Here is a 23765-nt window from a genome sequence, read left to right as displayed (position 1 = left end):
AAAATAGGAAATAAAACTTTCAAAATTACACTCTATCTTTCTCTCTCTCTCTCTCTCTCTCTCTCTCTCTCTCTCTCTCTCTCTCTCTCTCAGGCACAATTATATATCTTTAATTGCTATTTAGATATCAATTGTATGGTATTGAATATTGATATTATGTTTTATACTATCGGCTTATGACTACAACTGAGGACATAATTTTAATCAGTGATGTGGTCATTAAACGAGTTGGACCCAATTTTATAACTGGTTTTACTGTGGTCATTAAGTGAATCTTTGTTAAGCAAATCATGTAGTCATTAAGTGACTCACATAGTCATTAATTGGCTTCTCCAATTGATTTTACTTGTCAGAAGCTGGTTGGGAAGATTGCAAATCATGATTACATTATCACAAAAGGCTGCAGCTGTTGTAAATGCAAACTGGTTGCCAAGACCCCAAATTGTGATCTTGTGACCATAGGGATGGTGTTACAATTGTAACTTCAAGACTGGGTCAAAAGTCACTTTTTCCAAGATGGTCATATGAGCCATCATTAAATAAGTAGTCATAAGTCAAGGACTATTGTGTTTTCCCGAAAATGACCCAACTGGAAAATAAGTCCTAGCATGATTTTTCAGGATGCTCAAGTATAAGCCTTGCCTCTAAAATAAGCTCCAGTTAAGATTGTCAGCCAGACAGATGCATTTAGTACTGTATTTCCCTGAATATAAGCCCTAACCGGAAAATAAGCCCTAATGCATCTTTTGAAGCCAAAATTAATATAAGACCCGATCTTATTTTCAGGGAAACACAATATCTGTAACTCAATTTGAGCTACACTTAGACCTGCAGTTCAGCAGATTTGGAAGGAAACAGAATATGTATTAATGCTTCTAAGTGTGTTTTTGTTCTTGATTTTTCAGGTCACCTGTGCAAATTTAAGCAGTGGTGGCAAATCAGAACTTCTAAAAGCAGGCAGTTCCAAATCCATACTAAAGCATATATGGACAGAAAGCAGCAAAGACTTATCAATCAGCCGGCTGCTATCACAGACTTTTCGCAGAAAAGAAAATGCAACAGATTTGAGTATGCGGTACGATGCTCCTGAAACTTATTCAGAGCAAGATCTATGGGAGTGGCTGAGGAACTCCACGGATCTTCAAGAGCCTCGATCCAGAGCAAAGCGACGGCCCATTGTCAAGACTGGGAAGTTTAAGAAAATGTTTGGCTGGGGCGATTTTCATTCCAATATCAAGACAGTCAAGCTAAACCTGTTGATAACTGGGAAAATAGTTGATCATGGCAACGGGACATTCAGTGTTTACTTTAGGCATAATTCAACCGGCCAAGGGAATGTATCAGTGAGCTTGGTGCCCCCAACCAAAATAGTAGAATTTGACTTGGCACAACAAACAGTGATTGATGCCAAAGATTCCAAGTCCTTCAACTGCCGCATTGAGTATGAAAAGGTTGACAAAGCCACCAAGAACACACTCTGCAACTATGATCCTTCTAAAACATGTTACCAGGAGCAAACCCAAAGTCACGTCTCATGGCTCTGCTCCAAGCCCTTTAAAGTAATCTGTATTTACATTTCCTTTTATAGTACAGATTATAAACTAGTACAGAAAGTATGCCCAGATTACAACTACCATAGCGACACGCCATACTTCCCTTCGGGTTGAAAAAGACCATACATCTAAGACTGAGGATCCCAAGGAATAAAATAAATCAAATCAAATAAAAGAGGTCATATGACAGGGCTATTACCTCAAAGAAGAAGGCCACATCTTTTGCCCAGAATGTGTCTACATTTTGTTGCTGATATCAACTGGCTGCAAATATGTTAACGGAAGCCAATCTAATCATTTCTGCCCAGTCAGCTCCATTACATATCAGTCCAGTTGTAAATCACTATTTAAATGATGCCACATATGGTTTCTCTTTCTCTTTCCTTCTTCCTCTTTGCATCTACAGAGGTACCTCTTAAGATGACTTTCATCGTCTGATATGTTCAGGATCATCTATCATCAAGCAAAACAGATTAATTAGCTAAAGAATGGTTATGGAAATAACCAATGTTATGGAAATCTAAGTCTTGAATACATGATAATCAGTAATCCCCATTCATGCATTCCTTCACTTGAAGTAGCTGTACTGGTAAATATTACTGTGTAGGAGTAATTGCTTGTTCAAAACTGGGATGGGGGTGGGTAGCAGGGGATATGTGTGTGTTTAGAGTTCAGTAGTTCTCTTCATATAAACACAATTTAGGGTAGTGACTTTTCTCCAGCACACTGTGGGCACATTCAAGGTGATGTTAGGTGGCTCTTACTCTGCAGGGGGGGGCCTATTGAACAAATAAAGATGAGCAAACATTTGGAATTTACATGTTAACAGACCTGATGATTTTTTGCATCCTGATAGTCATCACTTCACACAGACTTGGCAGTCATCCCCAACTGAGAAGTCCTACAGTCACCATGTAGGAAAGAAAAATGCCTGAAAGGCAACCTGTAAGTTGTAAATGTCTGTCTTATCTTTATTACACAATATTGTAACAAATTCAATATCCTAGTCCTCATTTGTATGAATGGTTTGTATTGTACATAGTTTAACCAGTGTTATTTCAGCTGCTAATTAATATTAACTTGTAATTGTCTCTTTCTCTCTCCTCTCTTTCTTCTGCTTATTATAGGTTAAAAACAAAACAAGGAAATGAGGAATCCATTTTATCAATGTAGCTGTAAACTCCATTTAAGAAGACAGCATTCTGTACAAAGCATATATTCAGCTAAATTATTGTTATACACTTACAACATTTACAGTCTGTCTGTATTTAGACTTTTTCTTTCCAGGTGAAAAATATTGAAATGTACATAAAAATAAAATACTGAAATTCAGTTTCAATATGCATTCTGTAGCTGGTGGTTTAAATAGCACGAGAAGACTGATTATTCAATGGGAGTATGTTCTTTTGCAAGTCGATATATGCTGGAGACTTTGATGTTTGTTGTCCCACACTGCTGACCCAGAAAAGTTGGCCCCCACAGATCAGGTTTCTTATCTTTATATGCAACTTTTCAATCAACAAAAAACTTACTAATTCCCAGTGATTTTCATAAGACCCCCAAGGATATGAAATCAAATTTAACATAATGTCAAGAGGTCACTATGTCAGACTAAGGTTGTACCAATTTCCTAAAAATAGAAGTGAGATGTAGTACAGTGTTGAAAATTCTGATCCTTGTTCTTCATTCCTCCCACCCCAATACTTTTAACCTGGTAGGAAAACTTTGCTGGATGGGGGAAAAAAAGTTGCAAGCAGGAAACTTATCAGCATCATTTATAGATATGATGCTACATAAAAAGGTTCCAAGCATTATCTGCCATTATGATCTGATTTAGTCATAAGCCACAAATGAAATCTGTAGCATCATATCATACAGATTGCTTCATAGTGTAAATCATTACCTCAATTTAGGCATTTAAATCAGTAACAGGTGTGATAAAGATAGCTTCTGTTGCCAATATACACAATCCTATTCTAATTTTTTCCCCAGTGTATATGCTTTCTTTTCTACTTTCATGGAATTCCTATAAAATGGGACAGGCTGCAACTCAAAATCTATGAATCAAGTTCCTAGAATTCAAGTACAGCTCGAAATGGTGTTTACCATGCACTACTACCAAACACTACTGGCAAAATATAGATTAGAATCTTTTGATATTTCTATAGGAGATCTGCAATATACATCAACAAGTGTTCCATCATTCCTGTTGATTTAACAATATTTTTTCTAAGTAAAATTGTCAATAAAAGAAAGCCTGAAGAAGAAAGGAGAACCCATGAATAAATATGTGTAAAAGGGTTTCTAAACCTGGTTTGAAGCTACTGACCATTTTTTTAAATAATTCATATAAGTTAGGAGTATCTATAGGAGGATTGAAAAAAGTCAAGATGATTCCTTTTATCACATGCTTATGATTCCCATTGTTTGTTTACAATTAAAGATCAGTTATTAAAAATACATAAAATAAAAACACACATACAGTCACATATACATATTGTCTAGGATGTAGTCAGTTGATGTAGCCAGCATTCCATGATTTAATGTTCTATGGGCAAAATGTTCTCAACCTGTGGCCCGCAGACTCCTAGAGGGCTGTGATGTCATCACAGGGGGTACCACAAAGACTTGAAAAAATGTTATGATTTAAATCTTGAGTTAAGTCTTGGGGTCTGTGGCCACAAAAGGTATTTAAAGGAGGTCTATGTTGAAGAAAGGGTTGAGAACCACTGCCCTACTGAATTGACTATGAGCTTAGAGTTTCTACAAATTAAAAAATATTAATGCTGTAGAAACAGAGAATAATTAAATACATAGATTTTGTTCTGACCTTATCCATCCCATGTTCTCTTTTTGGGAAGTACAACCAGTGGCATGCCAGTCAAATACCAATTTAGATCATGGTCCTAGAAAAGTTGTACTGTCTGTAACTATCATTCAGGTTGACTTTTCTTTGGTATCAGTTAATATATGGAAAGATTATTTGGGCAATTAATGATGGCTTGTGCCTTGAATTTTTAAAGTCTTCTATTGAATGCTACTGCTTGAAGTGCTATGCAGCATGTGACCTCACTCCTCTACCCCTTGATATGACATTTAATGATCCACCCACTGATGCTAACTGAACAAGACTTGTTGCCCTATGTCTACAATAGAAAAAGAAGGAGGGATGTTAAAAATGGGCAGTCTGGCTTACTGCATTTGAAATGAATGAAGTTATGTGGATTAGCATATGAAAAAAAACTGGCTATATTATCAATAAGTAAACTGAAAATCAAGCACTATTTTTAACCAGGAAAAAATGACAAGAATATATTGGAAGGTTAGGATTCAGTGTTACAAGAAATCAACGGATCTTTAATAGATAACCTGTTTCCAACTGCTTTTTGTTTAGCTTTCCTAATGATTTCCAAACAGATTGAATTGCAGTCACACAGTATCGAATATATGTGTATATGTAGAATATATATATGTGTGTGTGTGTGTGTGTGTGTGTGTGTGTGTGTATGTGTATATCTATATATGCACACACACACATACAGTTGAGCTTTTGGGTGGTTGCTATAGCTCCTCCAAAAAGTTGGCTTTTCTTTGAAGAAGAATTAGTGATTTATAATTCTTAAAACCTGTAGAGAAATTATAGACAATTATAGTAAAAAAAGTCAAGACAGCAGCTGCAAGTGTACAGCTGAAGCACTACCCTTTTTATAAGCATTGCAATGTGTATGAAAAGGGTAGGACTTTGGTTATATGTGCATGGCCACCATCTTAATTTTTTGACCCCTGTGGATGTGCCTGATTATAGAATATCTGAAGAAAAGACTATTAACTGTTTTTAATTAGTGTAATTACATTTAATTCAATTAACATGAACTTGCCATTCCATCCCTTTCTTTGTCTTGACCTTGCCTCTTTTCTGGAGTGCAATCTTTGGCATGTTGCTGAGAAGCCAAGGGTGACTCTCCTGCCTGAAAATGTATCCTTTCTGTGCACATTTATCAAGTTAAGTCAATAAAATGATGTTTCTAACAAAAGTCATTCTAACCTTCATGGAGTCTTATCTTAAGTGTTTGCTGGCTTTCTTGTTTTATTGTTTTTCCATTTTATCTCTAAAGTTTCTTTTCCCTCTTGCCCACACTATACCCAATATTGGTGGATTTCACAGCAAGCATTAGAAATACTAACTATAACTGAAAGCCTTTTTTCAGGTTTGGGGAAAAAAGTGCTTCAAAATAAGATCCTGGGCCACAGTGATTTAGACAACATAGCAGATAAGGTACATTGTCTTAAGCTCAGCTGGAATTCAACATTCAAAGCAGGGCAATAATTAATTTTCTGTATTTTTTAAAAGGTATGTTGTTCATTTTTGCAGAGGCTTGATCTTTCTTTTTTAAATACATTAGCCTCTTATGGTCTTGATCTATGGATTCGTTTTGCTTGCTAGAATAACTAGCCTGCAGTCTCAAAAGCCAAGCTAGTTTGGTGCAATATTTGTCTGAGTTAAACGTGCTAGATTGAGATCTGAGAATATATCTTTGTTTGATTTCAGATTATATTTAAAAGAACTTTGCATTGTGTAAACTGGATGCTTTTCAAGTTAAACATACAGAAATAGAAGCTTTGCATATTTAGAAATCTCATCATACTCTGATGTTATTCAACTTCACAGTTAAACTTAAGTATCTATGCATCTTTTTAAATTTGTAACATGGATATATTTTTTTCAAATCTATAGCCTTTTAGGGGTGGTATGGTGATAATTTCCTCTGACAGCTTGATCCTAATGTTTTTTCTCTGAAAATAAATTGTTCTGTGCTACAGTATGAACAGTGAGAACAATTAAACAGTGGAACAGTTTGTCTACAGCTTGTTGGTGCTTCATCACTGGAGGCTTTTAAGAAGAAACTGGACAGCCGCTTGTCTGAAATTGTATAGTCTCCTGCTTGAGCAGGGGATTGGACTAGAAGACCTCCAAGGTCCCTTCCAACTCTATTATTCTGTATTCTGTATATTAACTCCTACTCATTACTTTTGAGATTGAAATTTCCATCTCTTTCAGAACAGAGAAAGATGTTAGCATCACTAGCATGATAGTTTTCTGGCATAGTTTAAACCAGGTTTATGGTTTTATAGTAACTTGCAGCCAAGATTAGACATTAATGTTTAGATAGCCATATTTGTGAAAAAAGTGTTTTAAACAAATAGAAGTAGAGATATGATGAAATGTGTTGTCAATTTCATATCTTGTATGTGTTCTTTCTTTCTCATTATTATCTGTATTTATCTTTCTTAGTCATATAGTTAAAGTTATCCACTGGCTTCATAATATTGCCATGTATTATGTGTTAAATTTCTTAAACGTTTATTGTAAACCTGATGGATGACCTGGCTCCTGCTTCAGTATGGATATGTAGATTTGTGTTATTATCATCAGATGCCCATGGTGCCATTATAGCCTAATATTCATCATTATAGTAAATGAAAAAATAGTATTTTTTTGGCCAGGAAACTGATATAGCTGGAGAAATATTGTGATAAGCAAGTAGGAATTTGAAAGAATTTTCAGTTCAGTTTGAACTGAATCCTAGATCTTAACCCTAATCCTAAAATAAACTTCGTCAATTAACCCTCTTCATTCATTGTACAATCTGAGGACAATTGAGCTGTAAACATTAACTTGTCTTTCCAAAATAAATAAAGCAATTATGTTTTACAGAAGGCTCACTACTTCTATTAAATGTTTATTTAAATGTTCCTAAAATATCTACAGCCACCCTTTTTGACACAACTGGCAACAGTACTGGATTTGTTGCACTGACACAACATAAGCACATTCTGGTTTCTGGTGTTTAATTCCATTTGAAGATTAAACAATCCTTTTATTTAAATCATTCATGGAATTAAAAGTAGCTGCATAAAAATACTAATATGACTAATCAGTAGTGGGATTCAGCCAGGTTGCACCAGTTTGGCAGAACTGGTAGCTAATTTTTTGTTGCCCTAGCCCAGAATGGACTTCTGGAAGCGGCATCCACACAGAGAAACTGTTGTTCATATATTTGAATCCCATCACTGTTTCTAATACATTATAATCACCATTATTTTTTAAACTTGAAGCAATAGATAAAATACATTTATTATGCTCAGAAGACTAATAGTTATTGCAATCAAATGAAACCACACACACACAAAAAGCACGATTTCCAACACAAAAATATCTCTGTGCTTAAAATATGATTTTTTATTGTGTAAAGAGTCTAGGAAGATAAAATTAGTATTTTCATGATCTAATGACATCCCTGCTATTAGGAAGTGTGGCAAATGCTTAGGCATCCATTGTGAAAAACAGTGGTAGCAGCAAGGGGATCAAAGGTCAAGATGGCAGTTGGAAAAATGCACTTGAATCTTTACTCTTTTGTAGGTGTGTGCAACCTTGACATATGTGTGAAAAGGAAAGGGGTTGCTCAGACAACTGAGATCACCATGTTGATTTCTTGACTCCCTGCAGACATCATTAATGTCTGTTTGACAATAAGTTATTGTGGTTGATCACACAGTCAGCCAGAAGTTTAGACTGGATTTGGCATTTTTTTCACCAATCAAATCCTTCCCAAGAATCTGGAATAGGCAGATATTATTGTTTGATGGTGTTAAAGGTATTGTTGCTGTTCCAGGTAAACCTGCCTTTTGCAATTGACTGAGGGTCAAGCCAATGGCGTTCAGGTCCCAGTTGTTCTGGGATTGCACCCAAGATACCTATTTCTATTGGTAGTACCTTTGCTTTCTTTTGCCCCAGTCATTCTATTTCTATTTGCAGTTCTCTATATTTTGTTATCTCTTCTCTTTTGCTCCCTCAAGGTATTGCCAAGTCCACTAGTCGGACTTTTCTGTCTTTCTTATTGACAGTTCTAGGATGTTATATGGCAGGTGTTTATTGGTATTATTATGCTGGAGATAAGAGACCTATTTATGATTGTTTTGTCTGGAATGATTTTGGTATTACACATGTTCATTTGAGTGAATTGGGGAGGAAGGATAATCTTTGCTTCTATTATTCAATGAGAAGAGTATCTGGGACAAGCTGTGTATAGTTTGAGAGATGTGTAGGTATCCAATTTCAAATTCCTGAAACAGGGTTGAAAATAGTAAGAAGTATAAGAAGACTATGCAGAAAAAAAGGGTGGCTTTCTCCAGTCTGGTGCCCACTAGTTATGATGGACTAAATGTTTATAATTGCTATTTAACACAGGAGATTATGATAGCTGAGATTATAGTGTATTCCAACACACATGGAGGTGCAAAATGGGGAAAGATTATAGCAAGATAGTGTACATTGTATAAAAATCTGTTGCCATATTCTCAACAAACAACAAAAACAAAATATGCAATGGTGCAATTCTTCTGGGCTTGCGGACTGTAAAACTCCCTAATCAATTCCAGTGTCATCTGTTACCAGAAAAAAGCTTAACAGCAACAACTCAGCCTAATATAATACTCAGCAAACATTAGAAACCCACAGAAGAAAGCAGTGAAGTAGTAACAAAACTGCTGTGCCTCTCGTGGCCTGTTTACATGTCAATCTGGAAGAGAAAGATATATGAATACTTCATGCTGGAAGCAGACTACTGGGGAAAAAAAAACTATTGTTAACTTGATCCTCTTTAAGGCAAGAGAGACTGCTCTGTAGCTCAAGGTTTTTTCAGGAAATTTAAACATTGCCATATAACATTCTATGCTCTGGTCAAGCCTGCAAAGTTCATAGAACCTTATTATGTTGGAGTGGGGGAAAATGTTACATCAAAGAGCATCTCTGCCCTTTATTTGATGGGCTGCTTAATAATAGCCTTTTCCATTTATTTTTAAAATATGATATTTTTATCAATGAGATAGGGGGGTAGTATCTGTACTCCACACTTTATCACTATGTTCTTATGACCTCTCCATGTATAAATTACAAGTGGCAGTTTTAAAGAAAATTTATTGAGGAAGCTCAAATCAAGCAACAATCTAGCAAACATAATAAGCCATGCACTGAGCCAAGTTTTAACCTAGATCCTGCGCAAATATTAAGATTAGATTTAGATGTTTCTTTCACACACACATTCTCCTGTTTTTTTATTGGAAGATAACAAATCTTATTTCTCCATAACAAATCTCATATTTCCATGAAACATAGGGATGATTTTGTTGCTGGTATTTAAAACTAAAGGATTTATACAAGATTTAGCACAATTAATTTCCTATTTATTTTTTTCTAAATTTCACCAAATCCAAACAATTCTTTTAAAAAAGGAGAAAATGTTCAATCCTACCATTGGTGCTGCCAATAAGCCACAGTGCTTGAAGCCTTTAGCCTAAAATGTTGCCCACTCTTGATTTATGTTGCCCACTTTTGATGTGCACATTATATTATATTATTAATTATAATAATTATGTTATGTTATATATTATATTGTACTGCATTACATTACATTACATTACATTAATTCATTAGCTGCCCATCTTCAGTAGACTCTGGTGGCATACAACACTAAAATACCCCATAAAAACAGCTAAGAACATTGAATCATAAAGGCAGCCCAGGCTAAAATAATTTAATTACAAAAACAATAATGCAAAACAGAGACATTGAACAAATAATAAATATAAGACCTGACTTGGGGATTTCAAAGTTTAAAGCAATGTCTGTTACTTAAGCAGAGAAGCTGAATATACAATAGTATATCTCATTTAATGAAAAGAAAGACTAGGGGTGACATGATAGCAGTGTTCCAATATCTAAAAGTCTGCCACAAAGAAAAGGAGGTCAACCTTTTCTCCAAATAACATGAAAGCAAGGCAGGAAGCACTAGATGGAAACTAATCAAGGAGAGAAGCAACCTAGAACTAAGAAGAAATTTCTTGATATTGAGAACAATTAATCTGTGGAATGGGTAGCAATTCAGAAATTGTGAGTGCTCCATCACTGGAAGTTTTAAAGAAGAGATTGGACAACTGAAATGGTATAGAATCTCTTGCTCAAGCAGGTGGCTGGACTAGAAGGCTTCTAAGGTTCCTTCCAACTCTGTTATTCTATTATGTTCTGAGTAATATTGCAGTAAATTAACTTCTTTGAAAAAATATGAACTGAATATGATGGGTATTATTTCCAAGAAATTATGCATGAAACAGACTCTGTATTTGGTTTCTCCCTTCTGTAAATATAGTGACTTGGCTTATCTTCTGGACGTTAATAAGAGATCTTCATGGAAAAACACTGGTAAAACAGGAAGTCTTGAAATGCTTCCAACAATGGCTGTTTGTGAAGTGTAAATTACAGTTTCCAAAATTTAGCTAATTTTCATTAGTATAAGTATTATATTCCCAGTATCTCATGGCAATAAGATGCTCAGCTTAGGTTCTGCAAGGCTGTATTTATCTAATGAATATAAAGTAATATACAATAGAATGCCAGATTATTGGTTTTTCTGGCCAATTTCATGTTCAGTCACTAAGGAATGTCCAACTCTTCTGGACTCCATGGATCACAGCACATGAGGCACCCCTGTCTTCCATTGTCTCTCAGAGATTGTCCAAATTCATGTTCATGTTTTGGCCAACATGAATTTGATATTGGGTTTTTCCATTTCTACAATATCAGTAAATATATAGTACGTGTGTTGCTATATTTGTCTCTTCCTTCCCTATCCTCTCTCCTCCATTTTTGTCTTATTTTATTTTTCTTTTGACAGTCATGATGTGTTTAATATTTGTATACTGCTGATGATTAATTCAATGAATATCATGTAGGTGTTTCAAAGATGTGATTTCAGATCCAATCTTTTGCTTTATGTAAGAAACATGCAGAAATTTTCTCAATCCTAAGGAAGACTAAAAATGTCTCAAAGGCAGACATAAAAAAAGCATATCTCTCAATTTAATGAGACAACTTAGAAACTGGCTGATGCAAACTCTTCAAGGCTATGAGAGCAAAACTAGACTTTTGAAACAGAGAATTTCACAGTAAGACTGACACTATTGCAACACCTTGCTTTGCCTATATACAATACTCATAGCCAGGGCTTTTTTTTGTCATAGAATGCCCAGAACGGAGTTCCGGCACCTTTTTGGGATGGAACCTTGTAGGGTAGGCAAAGCAAGTTGTAAGATGTGTGTGAGTTCCGGCAATTTTTATTTTTACAAAAAAAAGCATTGCTCATAGATAAGAAATAAAGTTGGAATTTATAATGAAAGTGTAACATGTAATGAATCCTGGTTAATTAAAATAATTTCAGAAACATTCCCAAAATTTGCAATTTTAAATGGTTGAAATCCTGCAAGATCATGAAATATATAAAATCATTACATTTGAGCAATCTTGTCCCCAGATTATGCAATCTGGACCATTTTTAAAAGATACATTATAAAATAAACTACATTATTTTTCATATAGAGGTTCATGAGCACTATGTTGTTATCTATTGACATAGGTTCAATGTGTAATGATTTACTTATAGAAGGCATTGAAAGAACATAGCTCAGTGGCATCAAAATGCTTCGCAAACATCTTCAGTTAAGGATCAAAGATAGGAAAAAGTCATTCTTCCTTGACAGATCTGCCAGTCAAAAGCAAACCATGCCATACTCAAAGGTTTGATTGTCTGATTCAAAGATTCTGATTGTCTGAATGTTTTTGCCCAACATTCTAAACCATAAACTATAACATAAAACTGAAATCAAAGCCAAATTATGCCTTAGTATTTCATGTGAATGATGTCATAATTATAGTGTTTGCTAATTTTGATAATTATGAACCTGTGACCTGTTAAACATAAGTAAAATCAGGACCCAACTTTTTTTTTGGGGGGGGGGGAGCAATATGCTGACTCTGTAAATCACTTAGTGCAAAGCAATATGAAACTGTATATAAATCTAGGTGCTATTGCTATTGTGTGAAGAGATTCCCTCCTTTTTGATAAGGTGACCCCAGCAGTTTCTTTATGAGGAGATTCTGGATCATTCATTAATTAACATTATTTATTATGCTTCCATTATTAATTAACATTATTTATTATGCTTCCATTTTTGCTGGAGAGAGATCATAACTCAATAATAGGGACAGTTGATATGGGCAAATGCTTTGGAGTGGTGTGGGTGTGATAGCAAAAATAAATGCAAATATTCAGTGCCCTTCTAATGCCCAACTAGATTTTGTTTACTTATGCATTAGAGACAGAACATAACACAACAATGGAAATTTATGACAATAAATTGCGGACTGCAGCACCCACAATAGCCACTTATGTTGAGAATACTACATTCTATACTTCCAACAAATCTGGAAAGGGTCAGTTTGGAAAAGGAGATATGTATTAATATTAGGAAATAGCAAAGGACTGATACAGGAACCAAACCAATTTTTTTTATAAAGTAAATGTATTTAATTAGTTAATTATGGGACACTATAGTGTTTTGATCAGGATAGACCAAGTTGTGATGATGTCCAAATTAATGGATAGGAACAAAAATGACCCCTTTTTCTGATTATTCATTTTGTATCTAAATCATATAAAGCAAATCTGTGTAGGACTGAAGCTTAGGACTGGGATACATAACCTTATTTCCTCTTGAATAGCTAAGTATAACAAGCAAAACTGTTTGCTCAACAATAGAATGTGTGTGTTCTTAGCTAATGTTAATTGAAGGAAAGGGTAAGGTTAAAGCTACATATACTGGAGCGAGCTGTATTTGCAAATAAAAATAATTCTGTCTGTTTTAGGAAATCAGTCGAAGGATTAAATAAATGTTTTCATAGCTCCAGGAATAGAATTCTGATGAACACCTACTAAAAAAAGGCAATATGTAAATATGTTGCAGGAAGATTAGAGGATACACTAATTATATTTTCATATTGAACCAAATTATGGTTTTCTTAACCATTTTTGTTAGTTAACCCACAATTGGCATGATTTATACAACACATCAAATCCAAATTGAATAAGCAACAATATTGCTTGGCATAACATGTGAATCTAGCCTTTATTTCAGAGGGAAATTTAATAAAGAAACAAGACATTGTCATGCCTATGTAATAAAACATTCTTCATTAAAATGGAATAGATATTACTTCAGTTATATCATGCTCTTGTGTGTCTGATGTCGCTAGAAAGTGGATATATTTCTTTTCCACTATATATTCCTTCAGCTGCTTCCCACTTATCTATGTCCTTCTTTATTTTATCCCACTGTTGACCTACCTACCTATCATCTTCACTTGTTATTTTTTCATATACTTTTACATGCTTGCCAATCAGATGATGTTGGTAATGGAAAATAAAGTCGCAGCTCCTAAAAAATTGGTTTAGCTATAAACCAGGTGACAAAAATACTGGACATTAATATATTCCACACTCATACAACTTATTTCACAAGTGCAGCAACTTGTTTAGTATGAAAGAGAAGACATGACCCCTCTTCTTTCTTTACTGTTCAATCAATAAAGATAAGAAGAAGTGAAAAACAATGAATCATAGAATACAAGGCTTGGAAGGGATTTTTAGATAATCAGCTTGACCTCTGCCTTTTTTTAGGAATCTAGAACCAAAGCATCCCTAACAGAGTGCCCCTGAATTCAATTGCCAAATATTAGTTGGGTGTAAGCCTTCCACTAAGGTGTAGCTATACAATCTAAAGCAAATATAAGCAAATATATTGTAGATGGGCCTTTTCCAGAGCCTTTTTTGATGCCCTGGCATCAATTCTACTGACAGGAAGATTTCATGCCTTATTTACAGAACTTTGTGCTTGTAGATCCAGGGAGATAGAAACTCTTGCTTATGTCCTCATACGGTTTCCTCTTTATGATACCCCAAGACATAATCTGATCTTCCCAATAATTTGCAAATATGATGGTTACAAAAATAAATTTCATATTTATTATTTTAAGGGATGCTAACCCCACATTCACATATCAGATGGCCAGATTTCTTCACCAAGTTATAGAACAGTGCAAAACTTTTAATTAGATATGTCATTATGATTTCTCTTTTTTACTGTAAAGGCTGATCAAAGACAATAATAAGGATATTTGATTTAGCAGAGTATTTCATTGTTGAAGAACTTTTACCATTAGGATTTCTTTTTCTTGATGTCAAATTAGGAACAGAGCTTATTAGTAGTGCAGATGTTCTGAGTATTTCCAACTTATTAACTCTTCAATAGAACTTTAATGTAAATCAAGATATATCTTAATCTCACCAAAGGAAAACTCTACCTGTGTATAAATTAGTTAAGCTTCTTTACATCATTACCCCGCCCTTGAAAACCAAAGCCCACTGCCATTAATTGTAGCAAATAAAAGCTGGTAGAAAATACTGAGCCAATTGTCACTTATTCTACAAACTATGACTTTGCGTGATACATAATCCCAGTCATTGACTACCTTTATGGCTTAAAATATAATATGAATAACCTGAATGATTCAAAGGGATGACTTAGTACATTTGAAAAAAAAAACATATGACAGAAGTCAAGCTGCTGGAGGCATATATCAGCCTAGCAAAGGAGCCATGGATTATTTGTTACCTTGGCCCAAATATTAGCTTGAACTACAGCTCTATGAATGAAGAGTTAAGTGAGACTCAAGAAGTTTTCAAACTAGTTATTAATTATAACAGAAGAAAATACAACAAAAATCAACAACAGTCTTCTCCAAGTTGAATATTTTCCATACAAGTGGATTTCAAGCCTTACAGTGGTCCTGCTGGTTAGAGATTTTGGAAGCTATAAGTCAACATATTTACAATGGACAATGAAAATCAAAAATGTGGATTTGGAAGAAAATATTCTACATGTCTGGTGTTATCAATTTGAATTTTGTATCCTGCAACAGACTACAGTTCATTTATTTGAGGTTTCTGCAAGTATTCCTTTTTCTTCTGCAAGCACGCCTTTTCTTTAGATTTATTTTCTGGTGGTACCAAAAAAGGATAATTATTTCTTGCTTTCTAGTTGGTTTCATGGGTAGATCAGTTCAGTTTCTAGCTGCACATAACATGATTTGCCTTTTTCCCCTAATGAAACCAAGATTTATTTATACATTTGTTATATCCAAGTTCATAATCACCCTGAACCAAAGCCTAAAGCTTCCATATGAGTACAACTGCCAATATAAGCTGCATATCTCACAGAAAAAAAGTAAAAACAGAACAGAATTTATTAGTGATGTGCTTAGCAGTTAATAAGAGGAACTCCACAGCTGACAATACATATTCATTTCAACAGCTTATTTAGTAATCTACTATAGTGAAATAGCCAGTTCTGTCTCAGTACCATCTGGTGACATTTTTTTTTACACTAACAAGGAAAGGAGAAAATGTATGCCTTTGTTGTCCCTCATACCCTTTTCCCCTGTTCCTTTCATTTAGCATGTAAGTGCTAAAATATCAAATACAATGGACCAAGAGGTTTCATTTTAAAGATTGCATATCTGCTTTCAAACTGACCATCTTTCTTTATGAAGAGAGATAGAAATTGCATGATTGAATAAGCAAGTTCTATATCCATGAAGGACCAATGAAGTTATACTTCACTGACTGATTGAGTTATCTTTGGACAATTTGACACACATCATGTAGAAAACCCAGTAATTACTCATTCATGATTTTTTCTGAGTGTTTCTGTTTTTTAGAATTCATGTATAAAAAAAACCCATTTGTTTTCCATTGTAAAGCATAAAGTATCCTCCATGGTTTGTTTCTCACTCTGACTCTGAATTTCTAGATGGACAACTGCAAGTAAACCCCAAAATAAAAAAAACTTGATAAAAATCTGGTATTTTCTTGGTAAATCTAATGAAGATAGCAACTTGTTTAACATGGGTTTAAAAATCTCATTTTTAATAGGCTTTGACCAGACTACAGATAAATATAGTGCCCATTAGGGAAAGTGTTGCTAGCTTTTCATAGATGCAGTCTTCTTCATTTGTTTTGTTGTTCTTAGTTTTTCTTTTTACCCTGGAAATCATCTTTACAAAGCATATTACAGTTTATTCCACACTGTGTTATTTGTGTGACACACTGTAACTATTACAGTCTACCAGCCACTGTAGATAGTTCTTTAATGAAATATAATAGATTTAACAAGAACGTACGGAAATGAAGAACTGGCTAATGTCTTTTAACTGAAAGACACTACACCTAGAACCAATCTCTCTCTCTCTCTCTCTCTCTCTCTCTCTCTCTCTCTCTCTCTCTCTCTCTCTCTCTCTCTCTCTCTCTCTCTCTCTCTCTTTCACCACAAAATAGTGAAATGATACTCCAGATGTTTGGCAGTGCACCCAAAGGACCTATTACTATTGGTACTATTTTGGCTTTCTTTTGCAATAGTTATTCTAATTCTATTTGCAGGTCTTCGTGTTTTGTGATTTTTTTTCTATTCTGTTGTCTCCAGGTATTGTCACATTCACTAACCAGACACTTTTTTCTCTCTTATCCACAGTTGCTAATTAATTATCTGGTAGGTGCTCATCAGAGTACTTTGGTTTTTTCAGTTTCTATTAATTTCTCTATTTTGTGGTCCCACTAGTTCTTGCTTGGAGGCAAATGTTATTTCTTGCAGATATTCCAGTGCACTATAATTATTACGTTGTCATGAAGTTGTCTTAAATTATTTTGCAGAGAAGTTTGTTTTCTGTTGCTATCTTTTCAATTCTGGCTTTCTATGCATTTGCTCTTAAGGCTTAGTCTCGTGCAGCCAGAATTAGCCCCTCTGTCTCTTTCTTCAATTTGTAGTCATTGCCAGATTTTATCTGTTTTGCCCCTTAAGGATTTTTTTGGGTGTGTCTCTCTCTCTGTGTGTGTGTATACTGGCCATGTAATAATTTGCCTTGCCATTTTTTTTCTATTCTTCATTTGATCTTTGGTCTCCCCAGTAGTCAGTGAACCTATTAACTTCAGTACTTCTTCTTCAGATTCTCTTCCAATGCCCTTTTTTCTTCTTCAACTGGCTGGTATATTGCATTCTATGTCAATCTATTTTTTGAAACTTCATGAAGAGCTTGAAGATCTGAAGAGTTTAGGAATTTCTGATTTACAGAATTGATTTTAATATTGGAGCAACCTCCACTGTCAGAAAAAAATTGTGCCAAAGTTATTAGGATCTCATATTAAACAAATTCTGTGAAACAATGGAAGGAGAGACAACAGGACAGTGGTAGCTATTTCATATGTGCAGCAAATCCCAGGTGTGAATGATGATTTTATTTCTCCTTGACTTTTGGATTATTTTCATCTATACTGTTTTAGAATATAAGAAAGAGGTTCAAACAGAAAACTTTTTTTTTAAAAAAATATGACTCTATAGAAGTTCAGTTGCTATACCCTGCATTAAAACTTGACCAGCCGGAAGAAGTTTAATCATTCTTTTGGTTATATGGACAAGGGACCAATATTTTTGAAGAGAATGTACCCAGGTTATTAGTCCAAAATGATAATGGGACTGTTTTTTCCTACCTGGTGTCTTCCAGATACACTGGGAATACAAGCCCAAGATTCTTAGCTGATTAGCAAGAAGAAGGAAAGGATGCAAAGTGAGACAAAATAAACAGTCTGGTGCAGTGGTTAAAGACTTGAATGAGGCCTGAGGAATCCCACATTTAAATCTGCTTTCATATATTGAAGCCCAGTAGAACATATTATGCCCATGAGTTTCTCTTTACCTAATTTTGATCACAGGATTGCTGTTATGAAACGGAAAAGTGGTATGTATGCCTCCTAGAATGCCTAAATTAAACATGGGATATAAATCTAATGAATTGATCAATCGGTCAATCAATGTAAAGCAGTTTGCTGCATTAACTATGCTATTATTCCAACATGGGGGAATACATGACCTATGACAGGAAAAGAAGTTATAGCTGCTTGAAAATTGTAAAATTTTACTACTGTTGGGTAGTAGAATTTCCTATCACTTCTTTAACTTGAGGAAAAAGAAATTGCTTTTGAACATTTTTTCAAAGGAGAAGAGACTTTCAGTGGGTAGATTGAAGTGTTGGGCATTTCTTTACTTATGTGGTAGCCAATTAGTTGTGTGAATGTCCCAGCTTCCTTTGTTCAATCACCTCTTTGGTGATCTTTCTGTGTTTCAGTTAGATCACAAAGGGAGGCAAGGGATCTCATTTAATGCCATTGTGCTGCTGGTAGGGAGGATTTCTGCCTTTGTGACATTATTGGAAAGTTTTTGTTTTGGAAAGCTTCTTTTAGATTTTGTGTATGTGTGGGGAGAGAGAGAGAGAGAGAGAGAGAGAGAGAGAGGGAGGGAGGGAGGGAGAGAGAGAGAGGGAGGGAGGGAGGGAGGAGAGAGAGAGAGAGAGAGAGAGAGAGAGAGAGAGAGAGAGAGAGAGAGAGAGAGAGAGAGAGACTGTAACTAAGACATTCATTTCATTCCCTAAAAACAGTACTACTAATACTATTGCATTTGTTGTAATCTTCTGGTGCAATGAATGTTCCCACAATGAGGTCATCTTCAGTGAATGTTCTGTACAAAATTAGAGGATCAATGGTTGCAGAAAATGTTTCATCGTGAATATAAAAAGCAGAGCAAAAGCAGAATTTAATCCATCAAAGAGAGGTTTCTCTTTCTATCTGAAATGTATATTATTCTGAAATTTAAATTTCTTTGATTGCATTGGTCCTAGAATTCACTACTTCAAAGACAACGCTGATGTTTTTTTTAATTGCCTAATACAGGGCTTTTCAACCTTTTCACCCATTGTACCACTTTTAGGATATGGCAACATCCAAGTACCACCAGTCGCCTAGCAAGGCGTCAAAAACCTGATGACCAAGTAATAAGTACAAGTAGTCCTCAACTTACAACAGTTCACTTAGTGACTGTTTGAAGTTACAGTGACACTGAAAAAAGTGCCCCCAAGCCACAGCCGAGCAAGACATCTGCCTGCCTGCTCAGTGGCGCTCTTCCTCCTGTCCGGGTTTTTATTGTTGTGAGCATTTCTGTTGAGAATTGGCAGTGGGGGTGGGGTGGGGGGTGTTTGGTTTTTATTCCCCTCATCTGCTGGGTGGTTGCAGCAGGTTTTGGTCACTTCACATGACCCTGGGACACTGTGACCATCATAAATATGAATCAGTTGCCAAGCATCTGAATGTAAATCACAAGACCCTGGAGATGCTGCAACATTCCAGCTGATCGGTGCTTCTTCTGGGCTCAGCAGAAGCACCAGGATCAGTGCTGCTTTCCAGCATGATTAGTGCTTCTTCAGGGTTCAGCAGAAGCACCAGGATCAGCACCAAGCTCCAGCTGGACCCTGGTGCTGATCCTGGTGCTTCCACTGAGCCCTGACAGTCCCGAAGAAGCACCGATCAGCTGGAAAGCGGCACTGATGCTTCCGCTGAGCTCTGACAGCCCTGCAACTCTAGCCATCTCTCGCTCAGGCTTGTGCGGTGTTGCCACTAGTTCAGCTCATCCCCCTTCCCCGCTACCACTTTTCTAGGATGGTCACATACCATCTGCCAAGTGCCAATGTACCACTGGTGGTACCCATACCACTGGTTGAAAAGCCCTGGCCTAATAGATTGGTGTGTGTGTGTGTGTGTGTGTGTGTGTGTGTGTGTGTGTTTCTTTTCTCTCCCTCCACCCTTCATGACATTGTTATTTATTTAGCTTATGTAATGGAACACTGATAAATTGGGCCCAACTCTTATTCTTTATTAAGTTGTGTTGAATTACTATGTTTGAACCTCACAGCAAGTGCAAGCAAAACTGACGAGATTACATTTTTTGATAAGATTAGAAGCTACTCATGTAAGTTAATATTAAAATTGACTCTGAATATAATCAAGGATTTGTCCAGCTATCTTTAATTGATCTGCTATGAAAAGCTAAAGCAAATGCAGATGGCATGATAATACAAATTAAAGGGGTGATATAAAATGAAGCAATAAAACAAAATGACATTTGTGCCTATCTCAGACCCAAGTATTAAAATTGGTTTATCTGGAGGGAAGACATAGCTTGGCATTACTGAGCATTAACCACAAGACCGATTGGTTTACATCCCAGGGTTCTGAAGGAACTGGCAGATATTATCTTGGAACCACTGAATAAAATTTTTCAGAGCTCCTATAGCACAGGGAAACTGGAAAAGAGTTGATATGGTTGACATCAATATCAGGGGAAATCCTGTAAAAGATAGTCAAGCAGCAGATTTGTGAGCACCTAGAAATGAACAAGATGATTAATAGAAGACAGCATAGTTTGCTAAAAAAACAAATATTATTGCCTTCCTTGATAAAATAATTAAATTAGTAAATCAAGGAAATGTTGTGGATAGAGTATACTTAGACTTCAGTAAGACATTTGTCAAGTAGACTATAGCATACTTTTTAGTAAGATAGAACAATGTGGGATAGACAGTACAACCATCAGATGGATTTGCAGTTGGCTGACCAACTGCATTCAGCATGTGGTCTTTAGTGGAACTACATGTTTGTAGAGAAAAGCATACAGCAGGGGTACCTCAAGGTTCTGTCTTGGACCCAGTGCTTTTCAACATCTTCATAAATAATCTACCTGTGGGGCACTCAACAAATTTGAAAATGATACCAAGCTGGGAGGAATTGCTAACACCTTGGAAGATAGACTCAAGATTCAAAAGGATCTTGATAGATTTGAGCATAAGATCCTATCCAACAAGATGCAGTTCAATGATGAGAAAGTTAGGTCCTGAACTTAGGCAGAAAAAAAACAAATGCATAGGTAGAGAATAAGTGGTACCTGGCTCAACAGTAGCACCACTGAGAGGATTTAGAGGATCTAGGTGTCCTGGTGGTCCACTGCTTAAGTATGATCCAACAGTATGCTGCAGCTGCCAAAAAAGCAAATACAGGCCCAAGCTGCATCAACAGAGGGTTAGTATCAAGATCACAAGAATACTGCACCCAGGTATGGTTACCATTATACAAAAAGAAAAAAAATGCTGAAGCCCTAAAAAGAGTGCAGAGAAGAGCAACAGAGATAATAAGGGGTCTAGAACTAAACTGTACAATGAATGGTGAAAGAAACTATATATGTTTAGCCTAATGAAGAGAAGGCTCAGGGGAAACATGATTGCTATTTTCCAATAGTTGAAGGGCTGTCACAGGTAAAAGGGGGTCAATTTCTTTTCCAAAGCATTTGAGGGTAGGATTAGAAGCAATGGTTAAGCTTGTCAGAGGGAAATCAAACCTGGAACTAAGGCAAAATTTCCTGACAATGAGAATAATTAATCAATGGAACAGCTTATCTCCCAAATTCACTGCACTCTAACTGCTGCGCCACCTCGGCTCACAACCTACTACTTGATAAGATAGAAAAATGTGGGGTAGACAGAATCACCACCAGATGGATCCGTAGCTGGCTGACCAGCCGTACTCAGCGAGTGGTCCTCAATGGAACTGCATCTATATGGAGGGAAGTGTGTAGTGGGGTGCCCCAGGGCTCTGTTCTGGGCCCAGTACTCTTCAACATCTTCATCAACGATTTGGATGAAGGGATAGATGGGGAAATCATCAAATTTGCAGATGACACCAAGCTGGCAGGAATAGCCAACACTCCAGAAGACAGGCTTCAGGTACAGAAGGATCTGGACAGACTTGAACACTGGGCACTAACTAACAAAATGAAATTCAAGGGTGAAAAAAGCAAGGTTCTACATTTAGGCAAGAAAAACCAAATGCACAAGTACAGCATAGGTGGCACCATGCTCAATAGTAGTAACTGTGAAAGGGACCTCGGAGTCCTAGTAGACAATCACTTAAATATGAGCCAGCAGTGTGCGGCAGCTGCCAAAAAGGCCAACACAGTACTAGGCTGCATTAACAGCGGGATAGAATCAAGATCACGCGAAGTATTAATACCACTCTTCAATGCCTTGGTAAGGCCACACTTGGAATACTGCATCCAGTTTTGGTCACCACGAGGTAAAAAAGATGTTGAGACTCTAGAAAGAGTACAGAGAAGAGCACCAAAGATGATTAGGGGACTGGAGGCTAAAACATATAAGGAACGGTTGCTAGAATTGGGTATGTCTAGTTTAACGAAGAGAAGGACAAGGGGGGACATGATAGCAGTATTCCAATATCTCAGGGGCTGCCATAAAGAAGAGGGAATTAAGCTATTCTCCAAAGCACCTGAAGGCAGGACCAGAAGCAACGGGTGGAAACTAATCAAGGAGAGAAGCAACCTAGAACTAAGGAGAAACTTCCTGACCGTGAGAACAATTAATCAGTGGAACAGCTTGCCTCCAGAAGCAGTAAATGCTCCAACACTGGAAGTTTTTAAGAAGAGACTGGACAGCCATTTGTCCGAAATGGTGTAGGGTTTCCTGCCCGAGCAGGGGGTTGGACTAGATGACCTCCAAGGTCCCTTCCAACTTTACTATTATTATTATTATTATTATATCAGCGAGAAAGACACACGTAACAGCATACATAGAAGGGGTGAGAAAGAACCACACCTCAATGTAGGACACACACTTGTATTACAACGCACACAGCTGGGACCTATGACACGATCCAAGAGCCGGGCGCAAATGATTGGAGGCTGCATATAAGCCCTCCCAACGGCTGCCGTTTACACCTGATGATGTCAAGAGCTCTTGATGAAAGCTAGGTCTAGTAAATAAAAAGTTTTAACATTTTTAACTTTTGAATTTTATTCTCTTGGTGTTCGACTATTTATTGATTTTAACACACACACACACACACACACACACACACACACACATATGGATAAATAGGAATAAGCATAGATAAAACATAAACATAAAAATGTATAAAAAACAATTATTGTTTATTAAACAATACTTATTTTCCAGTGCACCTTGATAACATTATTAAGATGGTATCTGCAATTGTAGAACCAAAAACCTACCTCATTTTTTGGGGTGACTACAAAAAAAGTGTGGCTTTGATTGGGTGGTAATGTGTGCCTTTTTGATCTTTCCTTTTGGGTAATTCCCTTGGTTGTGTGTGGATATGATGTTCAAACATCCTTCTGAGGCTGAATTACTATTTCCACAGTCAAGGGGGAATCTAACAAATCCTCTTATACCAGGGGTCATAATATTTCCCCTAAAACTTTCTTGGAATTTTTTAAAAAAACACTCTTTATTTTGTAAAAGCAGCTCCTATTGTTTCTTGTTTTCAAAATGCCTACTAATTTCTCTTTTAATTTTTT

The 23765-nt window shown here is 36.2% G+C and overlaps 1 protein-coding gene across 4 annotated transcripts in view; it reads left to right on the top strand.

The window, feature by feature from the left end:
- The window catches only part of NXPH1 (neurexophilin 1), a 205628-nt gene extending 198385 nt beyond the window's left edge, over positions 1-7243 (top strand). For 2 of the 4 annotated variants that reach the window (XM_039334802.1, XM_039334804.1), the window contains exon 3: positions 906-7243. In XM_039334802.1, coding sequence (XP_039190736.1) covers positions 906-1667 — 762 coding nt within the window. In that variant the 3' untranslated portion in view covers positions 1668-7243. The remainder of the gene's footprint in view (positions 1-905) is intronic. The other 2 variants (XR_005555705.1, XM_039334805.1) reach the window with 2 other exon arrangements.
- Positions 7244-23765: the final 16522 nt, after the last annotated feature.

The sequence above is a fragment of the Crotalus tigris genome, unplaced genomic scaffold, assembly GCF_016545835.1.
Source record: "Crotalus tigris isolate CLP2741 ecotype Arizona unplaced genomic scaffold, ASM1654583v1 scf7180000017634.973608, whole genome shotgun sequence".
Lineage (NCBI taxonomy): Eukaryota > Metazoa > Chordata > Lepidosauria > Squamata > Viperidae > Crotalus > Crotalus tigris.
This window is presented reverse-complemented; position numbering and strand designations above follow the sequence as displayed.